At 37.4% G+C, this 27,028-nt stretch overlaps 1 protein-coding gene across 1 annotated transcript in view; it reads left to right on the plus strand.

Moving 5' to 3' along the window:
• The window catches only part of LOC309658851 (prolyl 4-hydroxylase subunit alpha-2-like), a 126,089-nt gene that overhangs the window by 1,071 nt on the left and 97,990 nt on the right, over nt 1-27,028 (plus strand). The window contains exon 2 of the mRNA XM_082457923.1: nt 139-315. Coding sequence (XP_082314049.1) covers nt 139-315 — 177 coding nt within the window. The remainder of the gene's footprint in view (nt 1-138; nt 316-27,028) is intronic.

Below are 27,028 nucleotides of genomic sequence, written 5' to 3' on the forward strand. Positions count from 1 at the left end.
ATTTATGCTGACCAAGAAAAGGGCTTTTGTTTCCTTTCTGAGGGGAGAGGGAGGAGGTGGGCCTAAGGAGTGAGGCTAGCACCTGCAGGCAAAGGAGCCTGGGACTTAGGTCAGGGCTTGTTGCTCTGTGCTTCCCAGACACCACAGAAGCGGAAGAGGCTTTTCTGTAGGTACCACTATGGCAATAGGACACCACAGCTGGTCATCACCCCCTTCAAAGATGAGGATGAGTGGGACAGCCCACATATCGTCAGGTACCACGATGTCATGTCTGACAAGGAAATCAGAAAGATCAAGGAGATTGCAAAACCCAGAGTAAGTTCTCATTTGGTACTGAACACATTTCCCTCTGTTACCTCCTGGGACTTACCTGCTGTCATTATTTGGGGACACTTAAGGGAAAAGCTGATAGCAGATTGCCTTTTTTTAAAAAAAAATTTTTATTTTTTTTAGAGCAGTTTTAGGTTTATAATAAAATTGAGAGGTAGGTGCAGTGATTTCCCATATACCCCCTGCGCCGACACATACATAGATTGCCTCCCTCTATCAACAACACTCATCAGAATGGTACATTTTCACTAAGGATAAACCTATATTGATTGACACATCATAATCTCCCAAATTCCATAGTTTACCTTAGGGTTCACTCTTGATGTTGTACTTTCTATGGGTTTGGACAAATGTGTAATGACATATATCAATCATTATAATCTCATACAGAGCAGTTTCACTGTCCTAAAAGTCCTCTGTGTTCTGACTATGCATCTCTGCCCTGACTCTCCCCAGCAACCACTGATGTTTTTATTGTTTCCATAGCTTTGCTTTTTCTTGAATATCATCTAGTTGGAATCATATGGTATGTAGCCATCTCAGATTGGCTTCTTTTACTTACTAATATCCATTTAAGGTTCCTCCATGTCTTTTCATGGCTTCATAGCTTATTTCGTTTTAGTGCTGAATAATATTTTGTTGTCTGAATGTGTTACAGCTTATCTATTCACGTACTAAAGGACATCTTGGTTGCTTCCAAGTTTTGGCAGTTATGAATAAAGATGCTGTAAATATCCATGTACAGGTTTTTGTGTGGACAGATGTTTTCAGCTCCTTTGGGTAAATACCAAGGAGTGTGATTGCTGGATTTTATATTGAGTAAGTTTAGTTTTGTAAGAAATAACCACACTGTCTTCCAAAGTATCTGTACCATTTTGCATTCGCACCAGCAGTGGATGAGAGTTCCTGTTCCTCCACATCCTTGTCAGCATTTGGTGTTGTCAGTGTCTTGGATTTTGGCCATTCTTATAAGTATGTGATGGTATTTCATTGTTTTAATTCGCAGTTCTCTGATAACATATGATGTGGAATATCTTTTCATATGCTTGCCATCTGTATATCTCTTTGGTCAGGTGTCTGTTAAGATCTTTGGTCCGTTTTTTAATCGGGTTACTTGTTTTCTTACTGTTGCATTTTATGAGTTCATTGTATATTTTGGATAACAGTCCTCTATTAAATGTGTCTTTTGCAAATGTTTTCTCCCAGTCTGTGACTTGTTTTCTCATTCTCTTTGTATTGTCTTTCTCAGAGCAGAGTTTTTAATTTTAATGAAATCCACCTTATCAGTCACTTCTTTCATGGATCATGTCTTTGTTGTTCTATTTAAAAAGACATTACCATACCCAAGGTCACCAAGATTTTCTCCCATGTTGTCTTCTAGTTTTATAGTTTTGTGTTTTACATTTAAGTCTGTGATCCATTTTGAGTTACATTGAGTGAAGGGTGTAAGGTCTAGATTTATTTTTTTTGCATGTGCATGTCTAGTTCTTCCATCACCATATTTTCAGAGACTTTTTGCTCCATTGTATTGCCTTTGCTCCTTTGTCAAATATCAGTTGATTATATTTATGGGGGCCTATTTCTAGGCTCTCTGTTCTGTTCCATTTATCTGTTTGTCTGTTCTTTCACTAATACCACACTGTCTTGATTACTGTAGTTTTATAGTAAGTTTTGGAATCAGGTGTTATCAGTCCTCCACCTTTGTTTTTCTCCTTTAATATTGTGTTGTCTGTTCTGGATCTTTTGCCTCTCCATATAAACTTTAGGATCCTTTTGTTGATATCCACAAAATAACTTGCTAGGATTTTGATTAGGATTGCATTGAATCTATAGATTAATTTAGGATGAACTGACATCTTGACAATACTAAGTCTTCTTATCTATGAACATGGGATCTCTATTTATTTAGTTCTGCTTTGATATCTCTCTTCAGAGTTTTATAGTTTTCTTCTTGTATATATAGTTTTAGTTAGTTTTTATGCCTAAGTATTTCAGCAAAAGTCTTTATGATCTGGTCCTCCAAGACCTCTCAGAAGAAATGTATATCAGTATATATTATCTGTTAATTTAGTGTCTCAGGAGATTTTTCTTTAAAAAACCTGTTTAAATTTTGTTTACTCATTTGTAAAGTTTTATTTTAGTTTTTAGTTTTAATTATATGTGGCTTTTAAAAGTGGTTACATGAATGAATTATGTAGCAGATTGCAAATGTTTACCTCATGAAAAGCATACCTATTTGTGACCAAATGGAGGAAACCTTTTCTGCTCTTTCCATGGAAATCCTGTGTCAGCTTCAGAGATCCCCAAGGATAAAACTTATCATCTATTCATCCTTAGTAAAATCTGTGGTATTTTTTGTTTGTTTGTTTGTTTATTGACATCTGGAGAAGAATTATTTCTTCACGTTCTAGATGATAGATGACAAGCTCAATGGAGGCAATTTTTCTTCCTGAAACAGTTTCATTAGTTTCTTTATCACAATTATTGGTTATCCTTTAATAATTAGAAAGGATCTTCTTGCTCTTTCTTTTTGTATTCTTACAGGGATATAATCTTTATATCCAGCAGGAGATCTTACTTGTCAATATTTTATTTGGATATTTTCTCTTTTCTACATATTAGATAATGTCTGTTGGTATACCTCCAACCTCAGTGATTCTGCCTCTGTCATCTCCATTTCCATGTTAAGTGCATCTAGTGAAGTTTTAAATTCAGATATTGTATTTTTCAGTTCTAAAATTTTTTCTTTTTGTTTTTGTTTTTTTGCCCATGCTGCATGGCATGCAGGATCTTAGTTCCCTGACCAGGGATCAAACCCAGGCCCTTGGCAGTGAGAGCACAGAGTCCTAACCAGTGGACCACCAGGGAATTCCCAGTTCTAAAATTTTCAAAAGGTTCTTTACTCTTATTATTATTGACTGAGATTTCTTTTCTTCTCTTAAATTGCAAGTATTATTTTTCTTTACATCCTTGAATATAGTTTTAATAACTGCTTGAAAATCTTTATCTGCTAATTCCAACATCTGTTTCATCTTTGGGTTGGTTTTGTTTCTGTCTTTTCTCTAGGGAATAGGTCACATGTTCCTGGCTCTTCATATGTCAAGTAATTTTTTTATTATTATATCCTGGCTTCTGCGAATATAATGATGTTGGGACTCTAGATTCTATTATAGTCCTTTGAAGAATGTTGTTGCTGTTTTATTGAGATATAATTGACATACAACGTTGTGTTAGTTTTAGGTGTATAACATAATGATTTAATATATGTATATATTACAAAATGATTACCACAATAACTTTAGTTAACATCCATCACCTTAAATAGTTACAGTTTTTTTTTTGCAATGAGAACTGTTAAGATTTATTCTTGGGACTTCCCTGGTGGTCCAGTGGTTAACTATCTGCCTTCCAGTGCAGGGGACCTGGGTTTGATCCCTGGTTGGGAAACTAAGATCCCACATGCCGCGGGGCAACTAAGCCCATGTGGCACAACTACTGAGCCCCCATACTCTACAGCCCACATGCTCTACAGCCCGCGCCACAACTAGAGAGAATCCTGCGTGCCACAACAAGGAACCCACATGCCATAATGAAGGATCCCATGTGCCACAACTAAGACCCGACACAGCCAAATAAATAACTATTAAAAAAAAAGATTTATTCTCTTAACAACTTTCAAATATACAATACAGTATTGTTAACTATAGTCACCATGCTGTACATTACATTCCCAGGATTTATTTATCTTATAACTGGAAGTTTGTGCCTTTTGACCACCTTCACCTACCCCCTCTCTCCACCTCTGGCAACCATCAACCTGATCTTTGTATTTATAATATCAGTTGTTGTTGCTGTTCTTTTTTTTTTTTTAGATTTCACATGTAAGTGAGATCATACAGTATTTGTCTTTCTATGTCTAACTTATTTCATTTAGCATAATGCCCTTAAGAGCCATCCATATTTTTGCAGAAGGCAATATTTCCTTCTTTTTTATGGCTGGATAATATTCCATTGTATATATGAATACCACATTTTCTTTATCCATTCATCTGTCAGTGGGCATTTAAGTTGTTTCCATGTCTTGACTACTGTAAATAATGCTGGAATGAACATGGGGATGCAGATATATTTTCAAGATTGTGATTTCTTTTCCATTGGATAAATACACACATATAATTACAGGATCAAGTACACAGGCATATAATTACAGGATCATATGGTAGTTCTAGTTTTAAAATTTTGAGGAATCGCCATACTGTTTTCCATAGTGGCTGCACCAATTTACATTCTTACCAACAGAGCACAGGTTTCCACATCCTCACCAATACTTGTTATTTCTTGTCTTTTAGATAAAAGCCATTGTAGCAAATGTGAGGTTGTATCTCATTGTGGTTTTGATTTGCATTTCCATGATGATTAATGATGATGAGCACCTTTTCATATATCTGTTGGCCACTTTTATTATCATCTTTGGAAAAATGTCTATTCAGATCCCCTGCTCATTCTTTAATTGGATTGTTTGTTTTTTTCTTTCTGTAGAATTATATGAGTTCTTTATATAATTTGGATATTGTCCCCTTATCAGATAAATGATTTCCAAATATTTTCTCCCATTCCATAGGTTGCCTTTTCATTTTGTTGATGGTTCTTTTGCTATACAGGAACTTCTTAGTTTGATACAGTCCCACTTGTTAATTTTTTATTTTGTTGCTTTCACTTTTGATGTCAAATCCAAAATATTGCCAAGGTCAGTGTCAAGGAGCTTACCTTCTATGTTTTCTTGTAGGAATTTTATGGTTTCAGGTCTTATGTTCAAGTCTAATCCATTTTGAGTTGATTTTTTTGTATGGTTTGAGATAGTGGTCTAATTTCATTCTTTTGTATGTGGCTGTCCAGTTTTTACAATACCATTTATTGAGGAGACTGTCCTTTTCCCATTGTATATTCTTGGCTCCTTTGTTGTGAATTAATTGACCACCTATGCATAGGTTTATTTCTGGGCTTTCTCTTCTGTTCCATTGATCTGTGTGTCTGTTTTTATGCCAATACCATACTGTTTTGTGACTTCAGGTTTATAATATAGTTTGAGATCAGGAAGCATGATGCCTTCAGCTTTGTTCTTTTTTTCTCAAGATTGTTTTGCCTATTCAGGGTCTTTTGTGGTTCCATGCAAATTTTAGGATTTTTTTGTTCCATTTATGTGAAAAATGCCGTTGCAACTTTGATAGGGATTGCATTGAATCTGTAGATTGCTTTTGGTACTATGGACATTTTAGCAATATCATTTCTTCCAATCCATGAGCCCAGAATATCTTTCCATTTATTTGTGTCTTTTTCAGTTTCGTTCATCATATAGTTTACACCATACAGTTCTTTCACTTCCTTGGTTAAATTTTTTCCTACATATTTTGTTTTTTGATGAAATTGTAAATGGGATTGTTTTCCTAATTTCTCTTTCTGATAGTTTGTTATTAGTAAATAGAAATGCAATTGATTTTTGTATATTGATTTTTATATCCTGCAACTACTGCATTTGTTTATTAGTTCACAGTTTTTGGTGGGGTTTTTAGAGTTTTCTGTATAAGATCATGGCATCTGCTGCCAAAGCAGTCTTCAGGAAAAAGAACAAAGCTGGAGGCCTAACCCTCCCAGACTTCAGACAATACTACAAAGCTATAGTAATCAAAACAGAGTGGTATTGGCACAGAAACAGACATATCAATCAATGGAACAGAATAGAGAGCCCAGAAGTAAAGCCATACACCTACGGTCAATTGAGCTTTGACAAAGGAGGCAAGAATATACAGTGGAGAAAAGACAGTCTCTTCAGCAAGTGGGGTTGGGAAAGCTGGACAGCTGCATGTAAATCAATGAAATTAGAACACTCCCTCATACCATACACAAAAATAAACTCAGAATGCCTCAAAGGCTTAAATATAAGATGTGACACCATAAAACTCTTAGAAGAGAACACAAGCAAAACATTCCCTGTTATAAATCGTAGCAATGTTTTCTTAGGTCAGTCTCCCAAGGCAATAGAAATAAAAGCAAAAATAAACAAATGCGACTTAATCAAACTTATAAGCTTTTGCATAGCAAAGGAAACCATCAACAAAATGAAAAGACAACCTATGGATTGGGAGAAAATATTTACAAATGATGTGACTGACAGGGGATTAATTTCCAAGGTATACAAACAGCTCATACAACTCAATAACAGAAAAACCAGACAACCCAATCAAAAAAATGGGCAGAAGACCTAAATAAACATTTCTCCAAGGAGAACATACAAACAGCCAACAGGCACATGAAAAGATGTTCAACATCACTAATTATTAGAGAAATGCAAATCAAAACTACAATGAGGTATCACCTCACACTGGTCAGAGTGGCCATCATCAGAAAGTCTATAAATAATAAATAGTGGAATGGCTGTGAAGAAAAGGGAACGCTCCTACACTGTCGGTGGGAATGTAAATTGGTGCAGCCACTACGGAGAACAATATGGAGTTCCTTAAAAAACTAAAATAGAGTTACCACGTGATCTAGTCATCCCACTTCTGCGGATATATCCAGAAAAGATGAAAACTCAAATTCAAAAAGGTACATGCACCCCAGTGTTCATATCAACACTATTTACAATAGCCAAGACATGGAAGCAGCCTAAATGTTCATTGACAGATAATGGATAAAGAAGGTGTGATATGTGTGTACACGCGCACACACACACACACACACACACACACACAAACAATGGAATAATACTCAGCCATAAAAAAGAATAAAATAATGGCATTTGCAGCAACATGTATGGACCTAGAGATTATCATACTAAGTGAAGTAAGACAAAGAAAGGCAAATATATGACATCACTTATGTGTAGAATCTAAAATATGATACAAATGAACTTATTTACAAAACAGAAACAGACATAGGAAACAAATTTATGTTTACTGAAGGGAAACAGGGAGAGAGATAAATTAGGAGTTTGGGATTAGCAGATAGAAATTATATATAAAATAAACAACAAGATTCTACTGTATAGCACAGGAAACTATATTCAATATCTTGTAATAAACTATAATGGAAAAGAATATGAAAAAGAAAAAAATATGTATACATATATAACTGAATATATGTATAATTGAATCAGTTCGCTGTACACCAGAAACTAACACAGCATTGTAAATTAATTATACTTCAGTGAAAAAAAAAGATCCTGGCATCTGCAAATAGAGATAGTTTTACTTCTTCCTTTCCAATTTGGCTGCCTTTCATTTCTTTTTGTTGCCTAATTGCTCTGGCTAGGACTTCTAGTGCTATATTGAATAAAAGTGATGAGAATGGGCATACTTGTCTTGTTCCTGATCATAGAAGAAAATCATTGAGTTTTTCGTCATTGAGTATGATGTTAGTTGTGGGCTTGGCATATATGGCCTTTTTTATGTTGAAGCATGTTTCATCTATACTCACTTGTTGAGAGTTTTTTTTTTTATTTTATTTATTTATTTATTTATTTATTTATGGCTGCATTGGGTCTTCGTTGCTGCACACGGGCTTTCTCTAGTTGGGGTGAGCGGGGGCTACTCTTCATTGCAGTTCATGGGCTTCTCATTGTGGTGGCTTCTCTTGTTGCGGAGCATGGGCTCTAAGCATGCGGGCTTCAATAGTTGTGGCACGCAGGCTCAGTAGTGGTGGCGCATGGACTTAGTTGCTCCATGGCCTGTGGGATCCTCCAGGACCAGGTCTTGAACCCATGTCCCCTGCATTGCAGGTGGATTCTTAACCACTGTGCCACCGGGGAAGTCCGTTGAGAATTTTTGATCATGAATGGATGTTGAATTTTCTCAGATGGTTTTTCTGCATGTGTTGAAATGATCATAAGATTTTTTTCATGTGGTGCATCACATTGAATAATTTGCAAGTGTTTGACCATCCTTGCATTCCAGGGATAAATCCCACTTGATCATGGTTTGTGATCTTTTTAATGTATTGTAGAATTTGGTTTGCTAATAGTTTGTTGAGGATTTTTCACATTTGTGTTCATCAAGGATATTGGTCTGTGCTTTTCTTTTCTTGTAGTTTTTTTGGTCTGGTTTTGGTATCAGTGTAATGCTGGGATAGTAAAATGAGTTTGGAAGTATTCCCTCCTCTTAAAATTTTTGGAAGAGTTTGAGAAGGATTGTTACTAATTTTTCTTTAATGTGTGGTTGAATTTACCAGTGAAGCCCTGTGGTCCTGGACTTTCTGTTGGGAGGTTTTGAATGACTGATTCAGTCTCCTTCCTAGTAATTGCTCTATTCAGATTTTCTGTGTCTTCTTGATTCACTCTTGTTAGGTTGTATGTTTCTAGGGACTTATCCATTTCTTCCAGGTTGTCCCAATTAGTTGGTGTAGAGCTGTTCAAAGTAGTTTCTCAAGGTCCTTTTTATTTCTGTTGTATCAGTTGTAACACCTCCTCTTTCATTTATGATTTTGAGTCTTCTCTTTTTCTTGGTGAGTCTACTTAAAGGTTTATCTATTTTGTTTATCTTTTCAAAAAACCAGCTCTTAGTTTTATTGACCTTTTCTATTGTCTTTTTAGTCTCTATTTCATTTGTTTCCCCTTGATCTTTGTTATTTTTTTCCTTCTACTGACTTTGGGCTTCATTTGTTCCTTTTTCTAGTTCCTTGAGGTATATATAATGAGGTTGTTTGAGTTCTCTCTTGTTAATTAATTTACGCTTTTATTGCTATGAGCTTTCCTCTTAGAACTGCTTTTGCTTCATCCTTTAAGTTTTTGTATGTTGTATTTTCATTTTATTTCCCTCAAGATCTTTTTGGTTGATTTCTTCTTTGATCCATTGGTTATTCAGCAGTGTGTTGCTTAGTCTGTGCATATTTGTGAATTTTCCAGTTTGCTTCTTGTTATTGATTTCTAGTTTCATATTGTTGTGGTTGGAAAAAAGGATGTTTTCCTTGAAGAGTTTTACAGTGTCTGGTCTTACATTTAAGTCTTTAATCCATTTGGAGTTTATTTTTGCGTATGGTGTTAGGTAGTGTTCTAATTTCATTCTTTTACCGTGTAGCTGTCCAGTTTTCCCAGCACCACTGAGTGAAGAGGCTGTCTTTTCTCCATTGTATGTTCTTGCCTCCTTTGTCGTAAATTAGGTGCCCATATGTGCGTGCATTTAACTCTGGGCATTCTATCCTGTACCATTGATCTATATTTTTATTTTTCTGCCAGTACCATACTGTCTTGATTACTGTAGCTGGTATGGTTTGAAGTCGGAGAGCCTGATTCCTCCAACTTCTTTTTTCTTTCTCAAGATTGCGTTGGCTGTTTGGGGTCTTTTGTGTTTCCATACAAATCGTAAAAATTTTTGTTCTTATTCTGTGAAGAATGCTACTGGTAGTTTGATAGGGATTGCATTGAATCTGTAGATTGCTTTGGGTAGTATAGTCATTTTCACAATATTGATTCTTCCAATCCAAGAACATAGTATATTTCTCCATCTGTTTATGTCATCCTTGATTTCTTTCATCAGTGTTTTATAGTTTTCTTAGTACACGTCTTTTGCCTCCTTAGGTGGGTTTATTCCTAGGTATTTTATTCTTTTTGTTGCAGTGGTAAATGGGAGTGTTTCCTTAATTTCTCTTTCTGATTTCTTGTTGTTGGTGTATAGGAATGCCAGAGATTTTTGTGCATTAATTTTGTATCCTGCAACCTTACCAAATTCATTGATTAGTTCTAGTAGTTTTCTGGTGGCATCTTTAGGATTTTCTATGTATAGTATCATGTTATCGGAAAAACAGTGACAGTTTTACTTCTTCTTTCCCAATTTGTATTCCTTTTATTTCTTTTTCTTGTCTGATTGCTGTGGCTAGGACTTCCAAAACTGTGTTGAATAAAGAGTGGCGAGAGTGGATATCCTTGTCTTGTTCCTGATCTTAGTGGAAATGCTTTCAGTTTTTCACCCTAGAGTATGATGCTTGCTGTGGGTTTGTCATATATGGCCTTTATTATGTTGAGGTAGGTTCCCTCTATGCCCATTTTCTGGAGAGTTTTTATCATAAATGGGTGTTGAATTTTGTCAAAAGCTTTTTCTGCATCTATTGAGATGATCATATGGTTTTTATTTTTCAACTTGTTAATATGGTGTATCACATTGATTGATTTGCATATATTGAAGAATCCTTGCATCCCTGGGATAAATCCCACTTGATCATGGTGTATGATCCTTTTAATGTGCTGTTGGATTGTTTGCTAGTATTTTGTTCAGGATTTTTGCATCTCTGTTCATCAGTGATATTGGCCTATAATTTTCTTTTTTTGTGATATCTTTTTCTGGTTTTGGTATCAGGGTGATGGTGGCTTTGTAGAATGAATTTGGGAGTGTTTCTCCCTCTGCAATTTTTTGGAAGAGTTTGAGAAGGATTGATGTTAGCTCTTCTCTAAATGTTTGATAGAATTTGCCTGTGAAGCCATCTGGTCCTGGACTTTTGTTTGTTGGAAGATTTTTAATTATGGTTTCAATTTCATTACTTGTGATAGGTCTGTTTATATTTTCTAATTTTTCCTGGTTCAATCTTGGAAAATTGTACCTTTCCAAGAATTTGTCCATTTCTTCGTGGTTGTCCATTTTATTGGCATATAGTTGTTTGTGGTAGGCTCTTATAATCCTTTGTATTTCTGCAGTGTCAGTTGTGATTTCTCCTTTTTCATTTCTAATTATATTGATTTGCATCCTCTCCCTTTTTTTCTTGATGAGTCTGGCTTAGGGTTTATCAATTTTGTTTGTCTTCTCAAAGAACCAACTTTTAGTTTTATTGATCTTTGCTATTGTTGTTTTTGTTTCTATTTCGTTTATTTCTGCTCTGATCTTTATGATTTCTTTCCTTCTACTGACTTTGGGTTTTCTTTGTTCTTCTTTCTCTAGTTGTTTTAAGTGAAGGGTTAGATTGTTTATTTGAGATTTTTCTTGTTTCTTGAGGTGATGTTGAATTGCTATAAACTTTCCTCTTAGAACTGCTTTTGCTGCGTCCCATAGGTTTTGGGTCATCGTGTTTTCATTGTCATTTGTTTCTATGTATTTTTTAATTTCTTCTTTGATTTCTTCAGTGATCTCTTGGTTATTTAGTAGTGCACTGTTTTGCCTCCATGTATTTGTGTCTTTTACAGTTTTTTTCCTGTAATTGATTTCCAGTCTCATAGCATTGTGGTCAGAAAAGATGCTTGATATGATTTCAATTTTCTTAAATTTTCTGAGGCTTGATCTGTGGCCTAAGATGTGATCTCTCCTGTAGACTGTTCCTTGTGCACTTGAGAAGAAATTGTATTCTTCCACTTTTGGGTGGAATGTTCTATAAATACCAATTAAATCTGTCTGGTCTAGTGTGTCATTTAAAGCTTGTGTTTCCTTATTTATTTTCATTTTGGATGATCTGTCCATTGGTGTAAATGGGGTGTTAAAGTCCCTACTATCATTGTGTTACTGTTAATTTCTCCTTTCATGGTTGTTAGCATTTGCCTTATGTATTGAGTTGCTCCTGTGTTGGGTGCATAAACATTTATAATTGTTATATCTTCTTCTTGGATTGATCCCTTGATCATTATGTAGTGTCCTTCCTTATCTCTTGTAACAGTCTTTATTTTAAAGTCTGTTTTATCTGATGTGAGTATTGCTAATCCAGCTTTCTTTTGATTTCCATTTGCATGGAATATCTTTTTGCATCCCTTCACTTTCAGTCTGTATGTGTCCCTAGGTCTGAAGTGGGTCTCTTGTAGACAGCTTATATATGGGTCTTGTTTTTGTATCCATTCAGCCACTCTATGTCTTTTGGTTGGGGCATTTAATCCATTTACATTCAAGGTTATTATCGATATGTATGTTCCTATTACCATTTTCTTAATTGTTTTGGATTTGTTTTTGTGGGTCCTTTTCTTCTCTTGTGTTTCCCACCTAGAGAAGTTTCTTTGGCATTTGTTGTAAAGCTGGTTTGGTGGTGCTGAATTCTCTTAGCTTTTGCTTGTCTGAAAAGCTTTTAACTTCTCCATCAAATCTGAATGAGATCCTTGCTGGGTAGAGTAATCTTGGTTCTAGGTTTTTCTCTTTCATCACTTTAAGTATATCATGCCACTCCCTTCTGGCCTGCAGAGTTTCCACTGAAAAATCAGCTGATAACCTTTTGGGGATTCCTTTGTATGTTATTTTTTGTTTTTCCCTTGCTGCTTTTAGTGTTTTTTCTTCGAATTTAATTTTTGTTAGTTTGATTAATATGTGTCTTTCTGAGGGTTTATCCTGTATGGGATTCTCTCTGCTTCCTGGACTTGGGTGACTATTTCCTTTCCCATGTTAAGGAAGTTTTTGACTATAACCTCTTCAAGTATTTTCTCAGACCCTTTCTTTTTCTCTTTTTCTTCTGGGACCCCTATAATTTGAATACTGGTGCATCTAGTGTTGTCCCAGATGTGTCTGAGATTGTCTTCAATTCTTTTCATTCTTTTTTCTTTATTCTGCTCCTCGGCAGTTATTTCCACCATTTTGTCTTCTAGCTCACTTACTCGTTCTTCTGCCTCATCAGTTATTCTGTTATTGATTCCTTCTAGTGTATTTTTCATTTCAGTTATTGTGTTGTTCGTCTCTGTTTGTTTGTTCTTTAGTTCTTCTAGATCTTTGTTAAACATTTCTTGTATTTTCTCAATCCGTGCCTCCATTCTATTTCTGAGATTCTGGATCATCTTTACTATCATTACTCTGAGTTCTTTTTCAGGTAGGTTGCCTATTTCCTCTTCATTTATTTGGCCTTCTAGGTTTTTACCTTGCTCCTTCATCTGTGACATATTTTTTTGCCATCTAATTTTTTTTTTTTTTTTCATGAGTGGGATTGTGTTCCTGTCTTACTGGCTGTTTGGCCTGAGGCTTCCAACACTGGAGTTCGTAGGCTATTGTGTAGAGCTGGGTCTTGGTGCTGAAATGAGGAACTCTGTGAGACCTCACTCTGATGAATATTCCCTGGGGTCTGAGGTTCTCTGTTAGTCCAGTGGTTCGGACTTGGAGCTCCCACGACAGGAGCTTTGGCCTGACTCCCGGCTCGTGAACCAAGATCCTGCAAGATGTGTGGGGCGGAAAAAAAAAAAGGAACAATAACAAAGTAAAAAATGAAATTAGACTAGGAAACTAACAGATATGTTAGGAAGAATATAAAAATAAAAATATGATGAATCAGCAACCGGAATGTACATCAGTACCACAATAGTGAAAAAGAGGGTGAGGGAGAAGAAAAACATAATAAAAACGTGGAAAAGGCCTTGGCTGTGGAGGGCAGGGCCTAAGCAAGTGTGAGGTTTGGGGGTGGTGGGACCTATGCTTAGGACCCACAGGGCTGGAAAAGGCCCTAGGGGCTGTGGGGGGTGGGGCTTAGGCTCAAGGAACAGAAGGGACCCAGGCGTGCCCCCCCACCCCTGGTCTCATAGGGCAGAGGACCTCACCTGGGAGCGCAGCAGGCTTTCTGGGCTTGAGTGGGCAGAGCAATCGCCCTCCTCTCTTCTCCTGCTCCTCCGGTCTGGGAGGGGCCCTCCCGCCTGCCTCTCCTGATCTCACTGGCCTCCCTCCTGTGCCCCCAAGGACCCATGTGCCCTGAAGGGGGCTTTGGAGGGCAGGGAACTGGCCTGGGAGCTCAGCAGGCTCCCCAGGCCTGAGTGGGTGGGGCAGTCGCCCTCCACTCCTCTCCCACTCTTCCCGGAGAGTCTCTCCTGCCTACCTCTCCTGATCTGCCTGGCGTCAGGGGTGCCAGTCTTGTGTTGCCTCCACTTTTCCTTCTTCCTCAGTCCCTCTACATCCTACCAGTTCACTCTGGGGTTCCTCCCAGCTCCTTGGGCCTCAGAGTCCCCCACGAGTAGCCGGCAGGTGCCCTTGTTGTGGGGAGACGCTGACTTCACGTCTTCCCACACTGCCATCTTGACTCTGCCTCCCTTTATTACCATTATTTTTAACTCTTTATCAGGTAAACCACTTATCTCCATTTCATTAAGGTCTTTTTCTGAGGTTTTGTCTTGTTTTTTCAATTGGAACATATTCCTCTCTTTCTTCATTTTCCTTGACTCTCTGTGTTGGTTTGTATGCAATAGATAAAGAAACCCCTTTTCCAGTCTTAAAGGAGTGGTCTTGTGTAAGAGATGAACCTTGTCATTAAACCCTGCCCTTGCTCTTAGTTTTCTCTCAAACGTTTGTAATGGTTCAAGCAGCCTGATTTTTTCTTAGTGTCTTCCAGTAGTTGAGGGTATGCCAGGATCTGTTAGTGTCCAAAGGGAAGGATATCATTCAGCACCTAGATGCAGGCTGAGTGTAAGCTGGACCCTCTGGCAGCAGCTTTTAAAGTATGCAAATATACCTGTTTCAGGTGAATACTGGGCAATGGGTGTTTTGGTCTGCTCCCTTTGCACTGTGGCTTGGCGTGATAGCCAGTTAAGAACTGTTTCTTTGTTTGCTCCCCTCCTCTTGAAGAAATCATGAACACAAGCTCCACTGGCTACCAAACCAGGTGTTCAAGAGTCATGCCCTGGGCTGCACCCACAAGATCTGGGGTGCCAGAGATATACACAAACTCTTTCTGGGAAATACCAGTGACCTGGAGCAAGGCAGAGGGAGAGTGTGAAGATAGTACCTGCTGATGACCTCCCTGGTCTCTGGAGAGTATTGGCATCGGCCCCTTGATGTGTGTTAAGTTAGAAGCCTGCCCCTAAGGCTGCAGCTGTCAAAATAAGCAAATCGTCCTCTTTCACCAAGAAGACTGGTTTCAGTCTGCTGCCTCTGCTGGACCCTGGGGGGTTAGGTATGGTGAGTCCATGCGAGCCCTTTAAAAACTGTCTCTTTATTTGCCATATAGTCTTATAGATCTCACAGATGCAAGCACTGTTGGCTTTCAAAGCTAGATGTTTTGGGGTCCCTTCTCTCAGGTGGATGTCTTAAAAGTTTGGGTGCTGGATGTGGGGTCCAAACCCATTGCCCCTCAGGGAGAAGCTGAGAGTTGTGAGTTCCCTCCTGGTGGTTGTGTGCCACCTTGCCAGGGTTGGGGTTTATGGTGAGATTTGTGTCTCAGCCTCTCTTACCATTATTTATTTATTTATTTATTTATTTTTTTATTTATTTTTTAAATGCAACTGTGTTTTTATTTTCATTTTTTTATCTTTTTAACTTCTTTATTGGAGTCTTACCATTTTTTAAATTGAGGTTTAGTTGATTTACAATATTAGTTTCAGTTGTACAACATAGTGATCCAAAATTTTTATAGATTATACTCCATTTATAGTTATTACAAAATATTGGCTATATTCCCTGTGCTGTACAATATATCCTTGTAGCTTATTTATTTTTTACATAGTAGTTTGTAGCTCTTAATCCCCTACTCCTATTTTGCCTCTCCCCCTTCCCTCTCCCACTTATAACCACTAGTTTGTTCTCTATATCTGTGAGTTTGCTCTCTCTTACCATTTTTCAAAATTTCATTTATTTATTTACTTATTTTTTTGTCATGCCGTGTGGCTTGCAGGATCTTAATTCCCTGACCAGGGAGCGAACTTGTGCCCCTGCAGTGGAAGCGCAGAGTCGTAACCACTGGACTGCAAGGGAATTCCCCTTCTCTTACCATTTTTTTTTTATTGGGGTATAGTTGTTTTACGATGTGTTAGTTTCTAACTCCTACCATTTATGATGTGGATTTTTTTCTTGTTCACCTGATGTGTAGGAGTCACTCATCCTCTGGATTTGTTTCAGAGGAAATTTTTCTATATGTAGCTATAGATTTGGTGTGTCCATAGGAGGAGGTGAGTTCAGGAGCCTCCTATGCCACCATCTTGAAAGAGGTAGCCTGTTTTTGTTTTTAATAACAGGCAGTTAACTTGGTTGGACACAAACAGCAAACTTTTTTGTGCTGTTCAGTTCTTATACTTGGCTGAGATGCTTACAGTCTGACCTATGTATGCTTTGTTTAGAGGTCTGCAAGAGATTCACGCAGAGCTTATATGTAGCATTTGAAAGTCCCTCTCTTTCTCTCACATTGTTGTGATTCACTCTTCACTTTTTAGCACCTATGGTTGTCTCTGTAATGTGGTGCTTCAGGTTATAAAAACTTTGGATTTTTTGTCAGACTGTGCTATGTCACGTGTGGTCATCCAAGGCTAACAGCCACTGAAAAAATGGGAAACCACCTGTACCATTCCTGTCTTTTAAGGATCGACTGCCATTCATAATCTACCTGTTTTATTTACTCTGCAGTGCCTTCCAGTAATTATTTTTCATATTTTGTCCAGAGTTTATAGTTATCTGGCTGAGGGTCAGTCTGTTAGGAGTTATATTCAGCTATATTAAAAAGTCTCTTATTTTTAATAAAAATAATTATATTTATCTATGTAAATAAGTACTTTATTCATATGATTGATGTATTTGGTCTCAGTTTTGACATACTATTTTAGATTAATTTACTGTATTCATCATTTTCTGTTTGCTTGTTTTACTAGGATATATCTTAGAATTGGCCATTTTAGGTCAAATCCATTCTTTCATTTTTCTTTTTTTAAGGATCCAGTGAAACCTACATTACTCTTCTTTGTCAGTCTTTTATATTTAATCACTGTCTCTCATCCTGCTTACCTTTATCTTCATCTTCCTTCATTTTCTTTATTTTACTTTTCTCATTCTGTCCTCTCTCTTAGTACACCTTGGTCGTATTTCTATCTTCCATGGGGACCTTATAATAGTCTTCATTTCTGAGATAATTTTATTGGTTTTTTTTAAATAGCTTTTCTGAATATGATCAGTTTCTATTTCACATCTTCTTTTGTTGTCTGTATCCATTCTGAGCTTTTCAGTTTCTGAATTGTGATGTTCTTTCATAGCCACACTTGCTTACTTAATTATATTTAATTAATGTTACAGTATTTTGTTAATTTTCTTCTGTTTCTTGGCTGGGGCTTGGTTGTTTTGTGTTTTCAACTCCTGAAAAGTTTTTTTTTTTAAATAAATTTATTTATTTATTTATTTATTTATTTATTTATTTTTGGCTGTGTTGGGTCTTCGTTTCTGTGCGAGGGCTTTCTCTAGTTGCGGCAGGTGGGGGCCACTCTTCATCGCGGTGCGCGGGCCTCTCACTATCGCGGCCTCTCTTGTTGCGGAGCACAGGCTCCAGACGCGCAGGCTCAGTAGTTGTGGCTCACGGGCTTAGTTGCTCCACGGCATGTGGGATCTTCCCAGATCAGGGCTCGAACCCGTGTCCCCTGCACTGACAGGCAGATTCTTAACCACTGCGCCACCAGGGAAGCCTCCTGAAAAGTTTTGATTTTCATTTTCTTTTTCTGTTGTAACTTGTATGGATGATGAGTTCTTTTTTATTTTTCTTGTTGGTGTTTATTTTTGGTGTGTTTTCCTAGACCATTGATCTCATGTTAAATGTTTCCTCTTCTATTCCTACAGTGAAATGCAGTTTCTTTAATTAATAGTACTTTTTTTTTGGTCTATCTCCTCTGAATTATTTCTTAATTTATAATTTTATTGGACCCTTTGCTTTATTGGACCCTATGAGAGCCATCTCACTCTCTAAGAGTCCTCCTTCACCCAAGAAATAGTGCCTTCCCTATGCTGTAACCTGTGATTCAGTACGGTTTCCAAGCTCTTGTGTTTAAAATATCCAGAAGGCAGTGCTGTGATCCACTAAGTTTCAGATTTTTCTCTCAGTATTTCCCTACTCAGAGTAGGTCCTTTCCCTCTGGAAGGAAGACCCTGGATGACATTATATGGTGTTTACCATTAATATTGTTTCACCACCATTAAGACCATACTACACTTTTCACTCTTTCTGCAGCCTCAGATTCTTTGCTTAGATATCTCTGGAACACTCTGCTGACATCTGGTGTTTATTTTCCCACTAACAAGAAAATTGAAATTTGTAGTATCTCTGTTTCCAAGTTACATTGTAGGCATAGGTAATGGGTGAGTTTTGTTTTCTTTCCCTATTGGTGGTTTTCAGGAAGCTCTGTGGAGGGAATTGCATTTAGAAGGATATCTTTATTCTGTGACACCCTCTCACTATTAAAATAATCAATGTTACCAACGTGGACTTCAGAATTTTTTTAGCTGTTTGAATTTCCTTTTCTTTTTAGTGAGTGACATATAATAGGGATGAATGTTAAGAATAGTTGAAAAGAATTGCTGCCACTTTTCATATAAATATTCTTTCTCAGTATTCACTTGACCCTTACTAGATCATCCCACAAGGGCAGTGCCTTCTTCGAAAATAATCAAGGAATAGAAGAGGCCAAATAATGAAACAAAAATTTATATCAGTTATAGTGTCCTGCTTTACAAACATTTTTATTCAGAGCATCCCAACAAGGGCCCAAAATACCCCATTTCTAAATGCTATACTTCACACTTATCAGAAATATGATACAGGAAACCCTACTGTGAGTTAATGAGTGTCTTGGTTAACCTAGAGGAGGCTTCACTGAGACAGTATTTCATGTTGTTTCTTTTTTTGATGACCTAAAAGTTTTTACATCTGGGGAGAATACACCATAGTAAAATTTTATGTGTATAAACAGTAGGCCTTTCTTTTGAATAGTGGGGGGAAGGACTATTTGAAAAGAGAAATTGAGCAAAGCTATGAAAGAGTATATATAGAATTTGAGTATCTGGAAGTCGATTCCTGTGTATTTCTGCTAAAATTGTGCATACCTTAGCAGTACGCAGACCCTAATTTGCAGACCACTACCCTAGTGAAACACTTGAACATGTGGACAAGGAGATGTAATAGAAAGGCTTTTACAAATCTGAATGTTCATCAAAGGAAAACGGATAAATGATTTATGACATATGCATACAATCCATTACTTAGCCTTAGTGAAAATTAGTGAACTAAAAAAAAACTACGTTTCTCATGCATCTCTCAAAAAACTTAACACTAAGTCAAAAAGCAAGTTATAGAAGGTTATGTTGAGTATGATACAATTTATATAAAGTTTCAATACATGGAAAACAATACTATTTATATTCACTTTTTTTTTTTTTCACACACACACACTGTATTTTATTTTTACAAGAGATAAATAGACTGACACCAAGCATTGTACATGGATGACCACAACAAAAGCAACAATGATTGCAATTACCAAACATGAAACACACTCATACTATGTCATAATATTGACATTCAGTCCAGTAATCCTCCACTGTAACAGCTCCTTTACTTTGCAGTGAAAATTGATTTGTATATTCTTTGCCTCTGAGTCCTTGTGGGATTTTTGTTTTTTTAATTTCAGACAGAAAGTCACAAAAATTATACTCATCCTCATCAGTTCACTCAGTCACATGTAATTAATTGTTTTTTTTCATCTTGATCTTTTGTTAGCACTTTTATGAGTTCATCAGTTTTTCATCAGAGTTCTGAAAATGCTTATTCATTCAGTTCAGCAGTACAGTCAGTTACCAGAAACCTGTACTTGTCAGAGTCTTTTCCATGAGTTTCTTGAAGATGAAACCCTTTTATAGGAACATATTTGCAAAATCATCAGAGTACACCCAGAACTGTCTGTAAATGACAAAAGACTTAAAAATGACCACGGTAAAAGATTTGATGAAAGTTCATAATAATGCAGTTGACAAGAAAATTAGTTATTTCTGAGATATACATTTTAAAGTAATAACTAGGATTATTATTTATAACATTATACCAGAACATATAAGATTTTTAGAAATTTCATGTAATGTCTGAAACATTTATATTAACATATTTCCATACATATTTCTATACAAATACAAATATAAGATTTTTAGAAATTTCATGTAATGTCTGAAACATTTATATTAACATATTTCCATACATATTTCCATACAAATACAAATATAAGATTTTTAGAAATTTCATGTAATGTCTGAAACATTTATATTAACATATTTCCATACAAATAACCCAATGAAAGTTTAGTATTAGTTGTTTTGTTTGTTTTTTTATACTGCAGGTTCTTATTAGGCATCAATTTTATACACATCAGTGTATACATGTCAATCCCAATCGCCCAATTCAGCACACCACCATCCCCACCTCACTGCAGTTTTCCCCCCTTGGTGTCCATATGTCCATTCTCTACATCTGTGTCTCAACTTCTGCCCTGCAAACTGGCTCATCTGTACCATTTTTCTAGGTTCCACATACATGCATTAATATATGATATTTGTTTTTCTCTTTCTGACTTACTTCACTCTGTATGACAGTCTCTAGATCCATCCACGTCTCAACAAATGACTCAATTTCGTTCCTTTTTATGGCTGAGTAATATTCCATTGTATATATGTACCACCACTTCTTTATCCATTCGTCTGTTGATGGGCATTTAGGTTGCTTCCATGACCTGGCTATTGTAAATAGTGCTGCAATGAACATTCGGGTGCATGTGTCTTTTTGAATTACGGTTTTCTCTAGGTATATGCCCAGTAGTGGGATTGCTGGGTCATATGGTAATTTTATTTTTAGTTTTTTAAGGAACCTCCATATTGTTCTCCATAGTGGCTGTATCAATTTACATTCCCACCAACAGTGCAAGAGGGTTCCCTTTTCTCCACACCCTCTCCAGCATTTGTTGTTTGTAGATTTTCTGATGATGCCCATTCTAACTGGTGTGAGGTGATACCTCATTGTAGTTTTGATTTGCATTTCTCTAATAATTAGTGATGTTGAGCATCTTTTCATGTGCTTCGTGGCCGTCTGTATGTCTTCTTTGGAGAAATGTCTATTTAGGTCTTCTGCCCAGTTTTGGATTGTGGTGTTTGTTTCTTTGATATTGAGCTGAATGAGCTGTTTATATATTTTGGAGATTAATCCTTTGTCCGTTGATTCATTTGCAAATATTTTCTCCCATTCTGAGGGTTGTCTTTTCGTCTTGTTTATGGTTTCCTTTGCTGTGCAAAAGCTTTGAAGTTTCATTAGGTTCCACTTGTTTATTTTTGTTTTTATTTCCATTACTCTAGGAGGTGGATCAAAAAAGATCTTGCTGTGATTTATGTCAAAGAGTGTTCTTCCTATGTTTTCCTCTAAGACTTTTATAGTGTCCAGTCTTATATTTAGGTCTCTAATCCATTTTGAGTTTATTTTTGTGTATGGTGTTAGGGAGTATTCTAATTTCATTCTTTTACATGTAGCTGTCCAGTTTTCCCAGCACCACTTATTGAAGAGACTGTCTTTTCTCCATTGTATATCTTTGCCTCCTTTGTCATAGATTAGTTGACCATAGGTGCGTGGGTTAATCTCTGGGCTTTCTATCTTGTTCCATTGATCTATGTTTCTGTTTTTGTGCCAGTACCATATTGTCTTGATTACTGTAGCTTTGTAGTATAGTCTGAAGTCAGGGAGTCTGATTCCTCCAGCTCCATTTTTTTGCCTCAAGACTGCTTTGGCTATTCGGGGTCTTTTGTGTCTCCATACAAATTTTAAGATGATTTGTTCTAGCTCTGTAAAAAATGCCATTGGTAATTTGATAGGGATTGCATTGAATCTGTAGATTGCTTTGGGTAGTATACTCATTTTCACAATGTTGATTCTTCCAATCCAAGAACATGGTATATCTCTCCATCTGTTGGTATCATCTTTAATTTCTTTCATCAGTGTCTTATAGTTTTCTGCATACAGGTCTTTTGTCTCCCTAGGTAGGTTTATTCCTAGGTATTTTATTCTTTTTGTTGCAATGGTAAATGGGAGTGTTTCCATAATTTCTCTTTCAGATTTTTCATCATTAGTGTATAGGAATGCAAGAGATTTCTGTGCATTAATTTTGTATCCTGCAACTTTACCATATTCATTAATTAGCTCTAGCAGTTTTCTGGTGGCAGTTTTAGGATTCTCTATGTATAGTATCATGTCATCCGCAAACAGTGACAGTTTTACTTCCTCTTTTCCAATTTGTATTCCTTTTATTTCTTTTTCTTCTCTGATTGCCGTGGCTAGGACTTCCAGAACTATGTTGAATAATAGTGGTGAGAGTGGACATCCTTGTCTCGTTCCTGATCTTAGAGGAAATGCTTTCAGTTTTTCACCATTGAGAATGATGTTTGCTGTGAGTTTGTCATATATGGCCTTTATTATGCTGAGGTAGGTTCCCTCTATGCCCACTTTCTGGAGAGTTTTTATCATAAATGGGTGTTGAATTTTGTCAAAAGCTTTTTCTGCATCTATTGAGATGATCATATGGTTTTTATTCTTCAGTTTGTTAATATGGTGTATCACATTGATTGATTTGCATATATTGAAGAATCCTTGCATCCCTGGGATAAATCCCACTTGATCGTGGTGTATGATCCTTTTAATGTGTTGTTGGATTCTGTTTGCTAGTATTTTGTTGAGGATTTTTGCATCTATATTCATCAGTGATATTGGTCTGTAATTTTCTTTTTTTGTAGTGTCTTTGTCTGGTTTTGGTATCAGGGTGATGGTGGCCTCATAGAATGAGTTTGGGAGTGTTCCTTCCTCTGCAATTTTTTGGAAGAGTTTGAGAAGGATGGGTGTTAGCTCTTCTCTAAATGTTTGATAGAATTCACCTGTGAAGCCATCTGGTCCTGGACTTTTGTTTGTTGGAAGATTTTTAGTCACAGTTTCAATTTCATTACTTGTGATTGGTCTGTTCATATTTTCTGTTTCTTCCTGATTCAGTCTTGGAAGGTTATACCTTTCTAAGAATTTGTCCATTTCTTCCAGGTTGTCCATTTTATTGGCATAAAGTTGCTTATAGTAGTCTCTTAGGATGTTTTGTATTTCTGCAGTGTCTGTTGTAACTTCTCCTTTTTCATTTCTGATATTATTGATTTGAGTCCTCTCCCTCTTTTTCTTGATGAGTCTGGCTAATGGCTTATCAATTTTGTTTATCTTCTCAAAGAACCAACTTTTAGTTTTATTGATCTTTGCTATTGTTTTCTTTGTTTCTATCTCATTTATTTCTGCTCTGATCTTTATGATTTCTTTCCTTCTGCTAACTTTGGGTTTTGTTTGTTCTTCTTTCTCTAGTTTCTTTAGGTGTAAGGTTAGATTGTTTACTTGAGATTTTTCTTGTTTCTTTAGGTAGGCTTGTATAGCTATAAACTTCCCTCTTAGAACCGCTTTTGCTGCATCCCATAGGTTTTGGGTCGTCGTGTTTTCATTGTCATTTGTCTCTAGGTATTTTTTTATTTCCTCTTTGATTTCTTCAGTGATCTCTTGGTTTTTTAGTAATGTATTGTTTAGCCTCCATGTGTTTGTCTTTTTTACGTTTTTTTCCCTGTAATTCATTTCTAATCTCATAGCGTTGTGGTCAGAAAAGATGCTTGGTATGATTTCAGTTTTCTTAAATTTACTGAGGCTTGATTTGTTACCCAAGATGTGATCTATCCTGGAGAATGTTCCGTGCGCACTTGAGAAGAACGTGTAATCTGCTGTTTTTGGATGGAATGTCCTATATATATCAATTAAATCTATCTGGTCTATTGTGTCATTTAAAGCTTCTGTTTCCTTATTTATTTTCATTTTGGATGATCTGTTCATTGGTGTAAGTGAAGTGTTAAAGTCCCCCACTATTATTGTGTTACTGTCGATTTCCTCTTTTATAGCTGTTAGCAGTTGCCTTATGTATTGAGGTGCCCCTATGTTGGGTGCATATATATTTATAATTGTTATATCTTCTTCTTGGATTGATCCCTGGATCATTATGTAGTGTCCTTCCTTGTCTCTTGTAACATTCTTTATTTTAAAGTCTATTTTATCTGATATGAGTATAGCTACTCCAGCTTTCTTTTGATTTCCATTTGCATGGAATATCTTTTTCCATCCCCTAACTTTCAGTCTGTATGTGTCCCTAGGTCTAAAGTGGGTCTCTTGTAGACAGCATATATATGGGTCCTGTTTTTGTATCCATTCAGCCAGTCTATGTCTTTTGGTTGGGGCGTTTAATCCATTCACGTTTAAGGTAATTATCGATATGTATGTTCCTATGACCATTTTCTCAATTGTTTTGGGTTTGTTTTTGTAGGTCCTTTTCTTCTCTTGTGTTTCCCACTTAGAGAAGTTCCTTTAGCATTTGTTGTAGAGCTGGTTTGGTGGTGCTGAATTCTCTTAGCTTTTGCTTGTCTGTAAAGCTTTTGATTTCTCCATCAAATCTAAATGAGATCCTTGCCGGGTAGAGTAATCTTGGTTGTAGGTTCTTCCCTTTCATCACTTTAAGTATATCATGCCACTCCCTTCTGGCTTGCAGAGTTTCTGCTGAGAAATCAGCTGTTAACCTTATGGGAGTTCCCTTGTATGTTATTTGTCGTTTTTCCCTTGCTGCTTTCAATAATTTTTCTTTGTCTTTAATTTTTGCCACTTTGATTACTATGTGTCTCGGCGTGTTTCTCCTTGGGTTTATTCTGTATGGGACTCTCTGCGCTTCCTGGACTCAGGTGGCTATTTCCTTTCCCATGTTAGTGAAGTTTTCGACTATAATCTCTTCAAATATTTTCTCTGGTCCTTTCTCTCTCTCTTCTCCTTCTGGGACCCCTATAATGCGAATGTTGTTGTGTTTAATGTTGTCCCAGAGGTCTCTTAGGCTGTCTTCATTTCTTTTCATTCTTTTTTCTTTAGTCTGTTCCGCAGCAGTGAATTCCACCATTCTGTCTTCCAGGTCACTTATCCGTTCTTCTGCCTCAGTTATTCTGCTATTGATTCCTTCTAGTGTAGTTTTCATTTCAGTTATTGTATTGGTCATCTCTGTTTGTTTGTTCTTTAATTCTTCTAGGTCTTTGTTAATCATTTCTTGCATCTTCTCAATCTTTGCCTCCATTCTTATTCCGAGGTCCTGGATCATCTTCACTATCATTATTCTGAATTCTTTCTCTGGAATGTTGCCTATCTCCACTTCATTTAGTTGTTTTTCTGGGGTTTTTTCTTGTTCCTTCATCTGGTACATAGCCCTCTGCCTTTTCATCTTCTCTATCTTTCTGTAACTGTGGTTTTTGGTCCACAGGCTGCAGGATTGTAGTTTTTCTTGCTTCTGTTGTCTGCCCTCTGGTGGTTGAGGCTATCTAAGAGGCTTGATGGGAGGCTCTGGTGGTGGGTAGAGCTGACTGTTGCTGTGGCGGTCAGAGCTCAGTAAAACCTTAATCCACTTGACTGTTGATGGGTGGGGCTGGGTTCCCTCCCTGTTGGTTGTTTTGCCTGAGGCAACCCAACACTGGAGCCTACCCGTGCTCTTTGGTGGGGTTAATGGCAGACTCTGGGAGGGCTCACGGCAAGGAGAACTTCCCAGAACCTCGGCTGCCAGTGTCCTTATCCCCACGGTGAAACAGAGCCACCACTCGCCTCTGCAGGAGACCTCCCAACACCAGCAGGTAGGTCTGGTTCAGTCTCCCCCAGGGTCACTGCTCCTTCCCCTGGGTCCCGATGCACACATTACTTTGTGTGTGCCCTCCAAGAGTGGGGTCTCTGTTTCCCCCAGTCCTGTCAAAGTCCTGCAATCAATTCCCACTAGGCTTCAAAGTCTGATTCTCTAGGAATTCCTCCTTCCGTAGCCGGACCCCCAGGTTGGGAAGCCTGACGTGGGGCTCAGAACCTTCACTCCAGTGGGTGGACTTCTGTGGTATAAGTGTTCGCCAGTCTGTGAGTCACCCACCCAGCAGTTATGGGATTTGATTTTACTCTGATTGCGCCCCTCCTACCGTCTCACTGTGGCTTCTCCTCTGTCCTTGGACGTGGGGTATCCTCCTTGGTGAAGTCCAGGTTCTTCCTGTCAATGATTGTCCAGCAGCCAGTTTTGATTCTGGTGCTCTCGCAAGAGGCAGTGAGAGCACGTCCTTCTACTCCGCCATCTTGGTTAATCCCCCTATATTCACTTTTTAATACATTAATAGTAAATGTATAAAAACATGTTCCAAGATAAAGAAACACTAATAATTTTAGGATAGTGATTTTTTGGGGGGAGCTGTAGAGAATTAGATTAGGAAGGGCTATATTGGGGGTTTCAGTTTTATCTGTAATGTTTTGTTTATTTTTAAAGAAGTTCCGTAGTAAATAAATACATAAGTTGGGAATTACATTAGGCTCCGTATAATAGAGTCATAGTGACTTAGGCTTTATTCTTTCATATAAACAGACTTAAAGATAGTCTAACATCATTTTGGTAACTCCACAGTGTCATCAGGGACCTGGATCCTTCTTTCTGTTTCATCTTTTATAGTGCATGGTTTTCTTCCTAATGTCACAAGATGGCTCCTGGAGCTATACCTGGGTTTGAGACCAGAAGCAGTTAGAAAGGGGAAGGGCCCTAAAAGAGTCTGCTCCAACTATCTGCCCCACCCCCTTTATTTATTTTTTTAAATTTATTTATTTATTTATTTTATGGCTGTGTTGGGTCTTCGTTTCTGTGCGAGGGCTTTCTCTAGTTGCGGCAGGTGGGAGCCACTCTTCATCGCGGTGCGCTGGCCTCTCACTATCGCGGCCTCTCTTGTTGCGGAGCACAGGCTCCAGATGCGCAGGCACAGTAATTGTGGCTCACGGGCCTAGTTGCTCCGCGGCATGTGGGATCTTCCAGACCAGGGCTCGAACCCGTGTCCCCTGCATTGGCAGGCAGATTCTCAACCACTGCGCCACCAGGGAAGCCCCACCCCCTTTACTGAGCTTACAAATAACAACAACTTTTGCTTACAAATAATTTTACAGACTGTAATCAGGT

Source organism: Balaenoptera physalus (genome assembly GCF_965194825.1).
Source record: "Balaenoptera physalus genome assembly, chromosome: 3".
Lineage (NCBI taxonomy): Eukaryota > Metazoa > Chordata > Mammalia > Artiodactyla > Balaenopteridae > Balaenoptera > Balaenoptera physalus.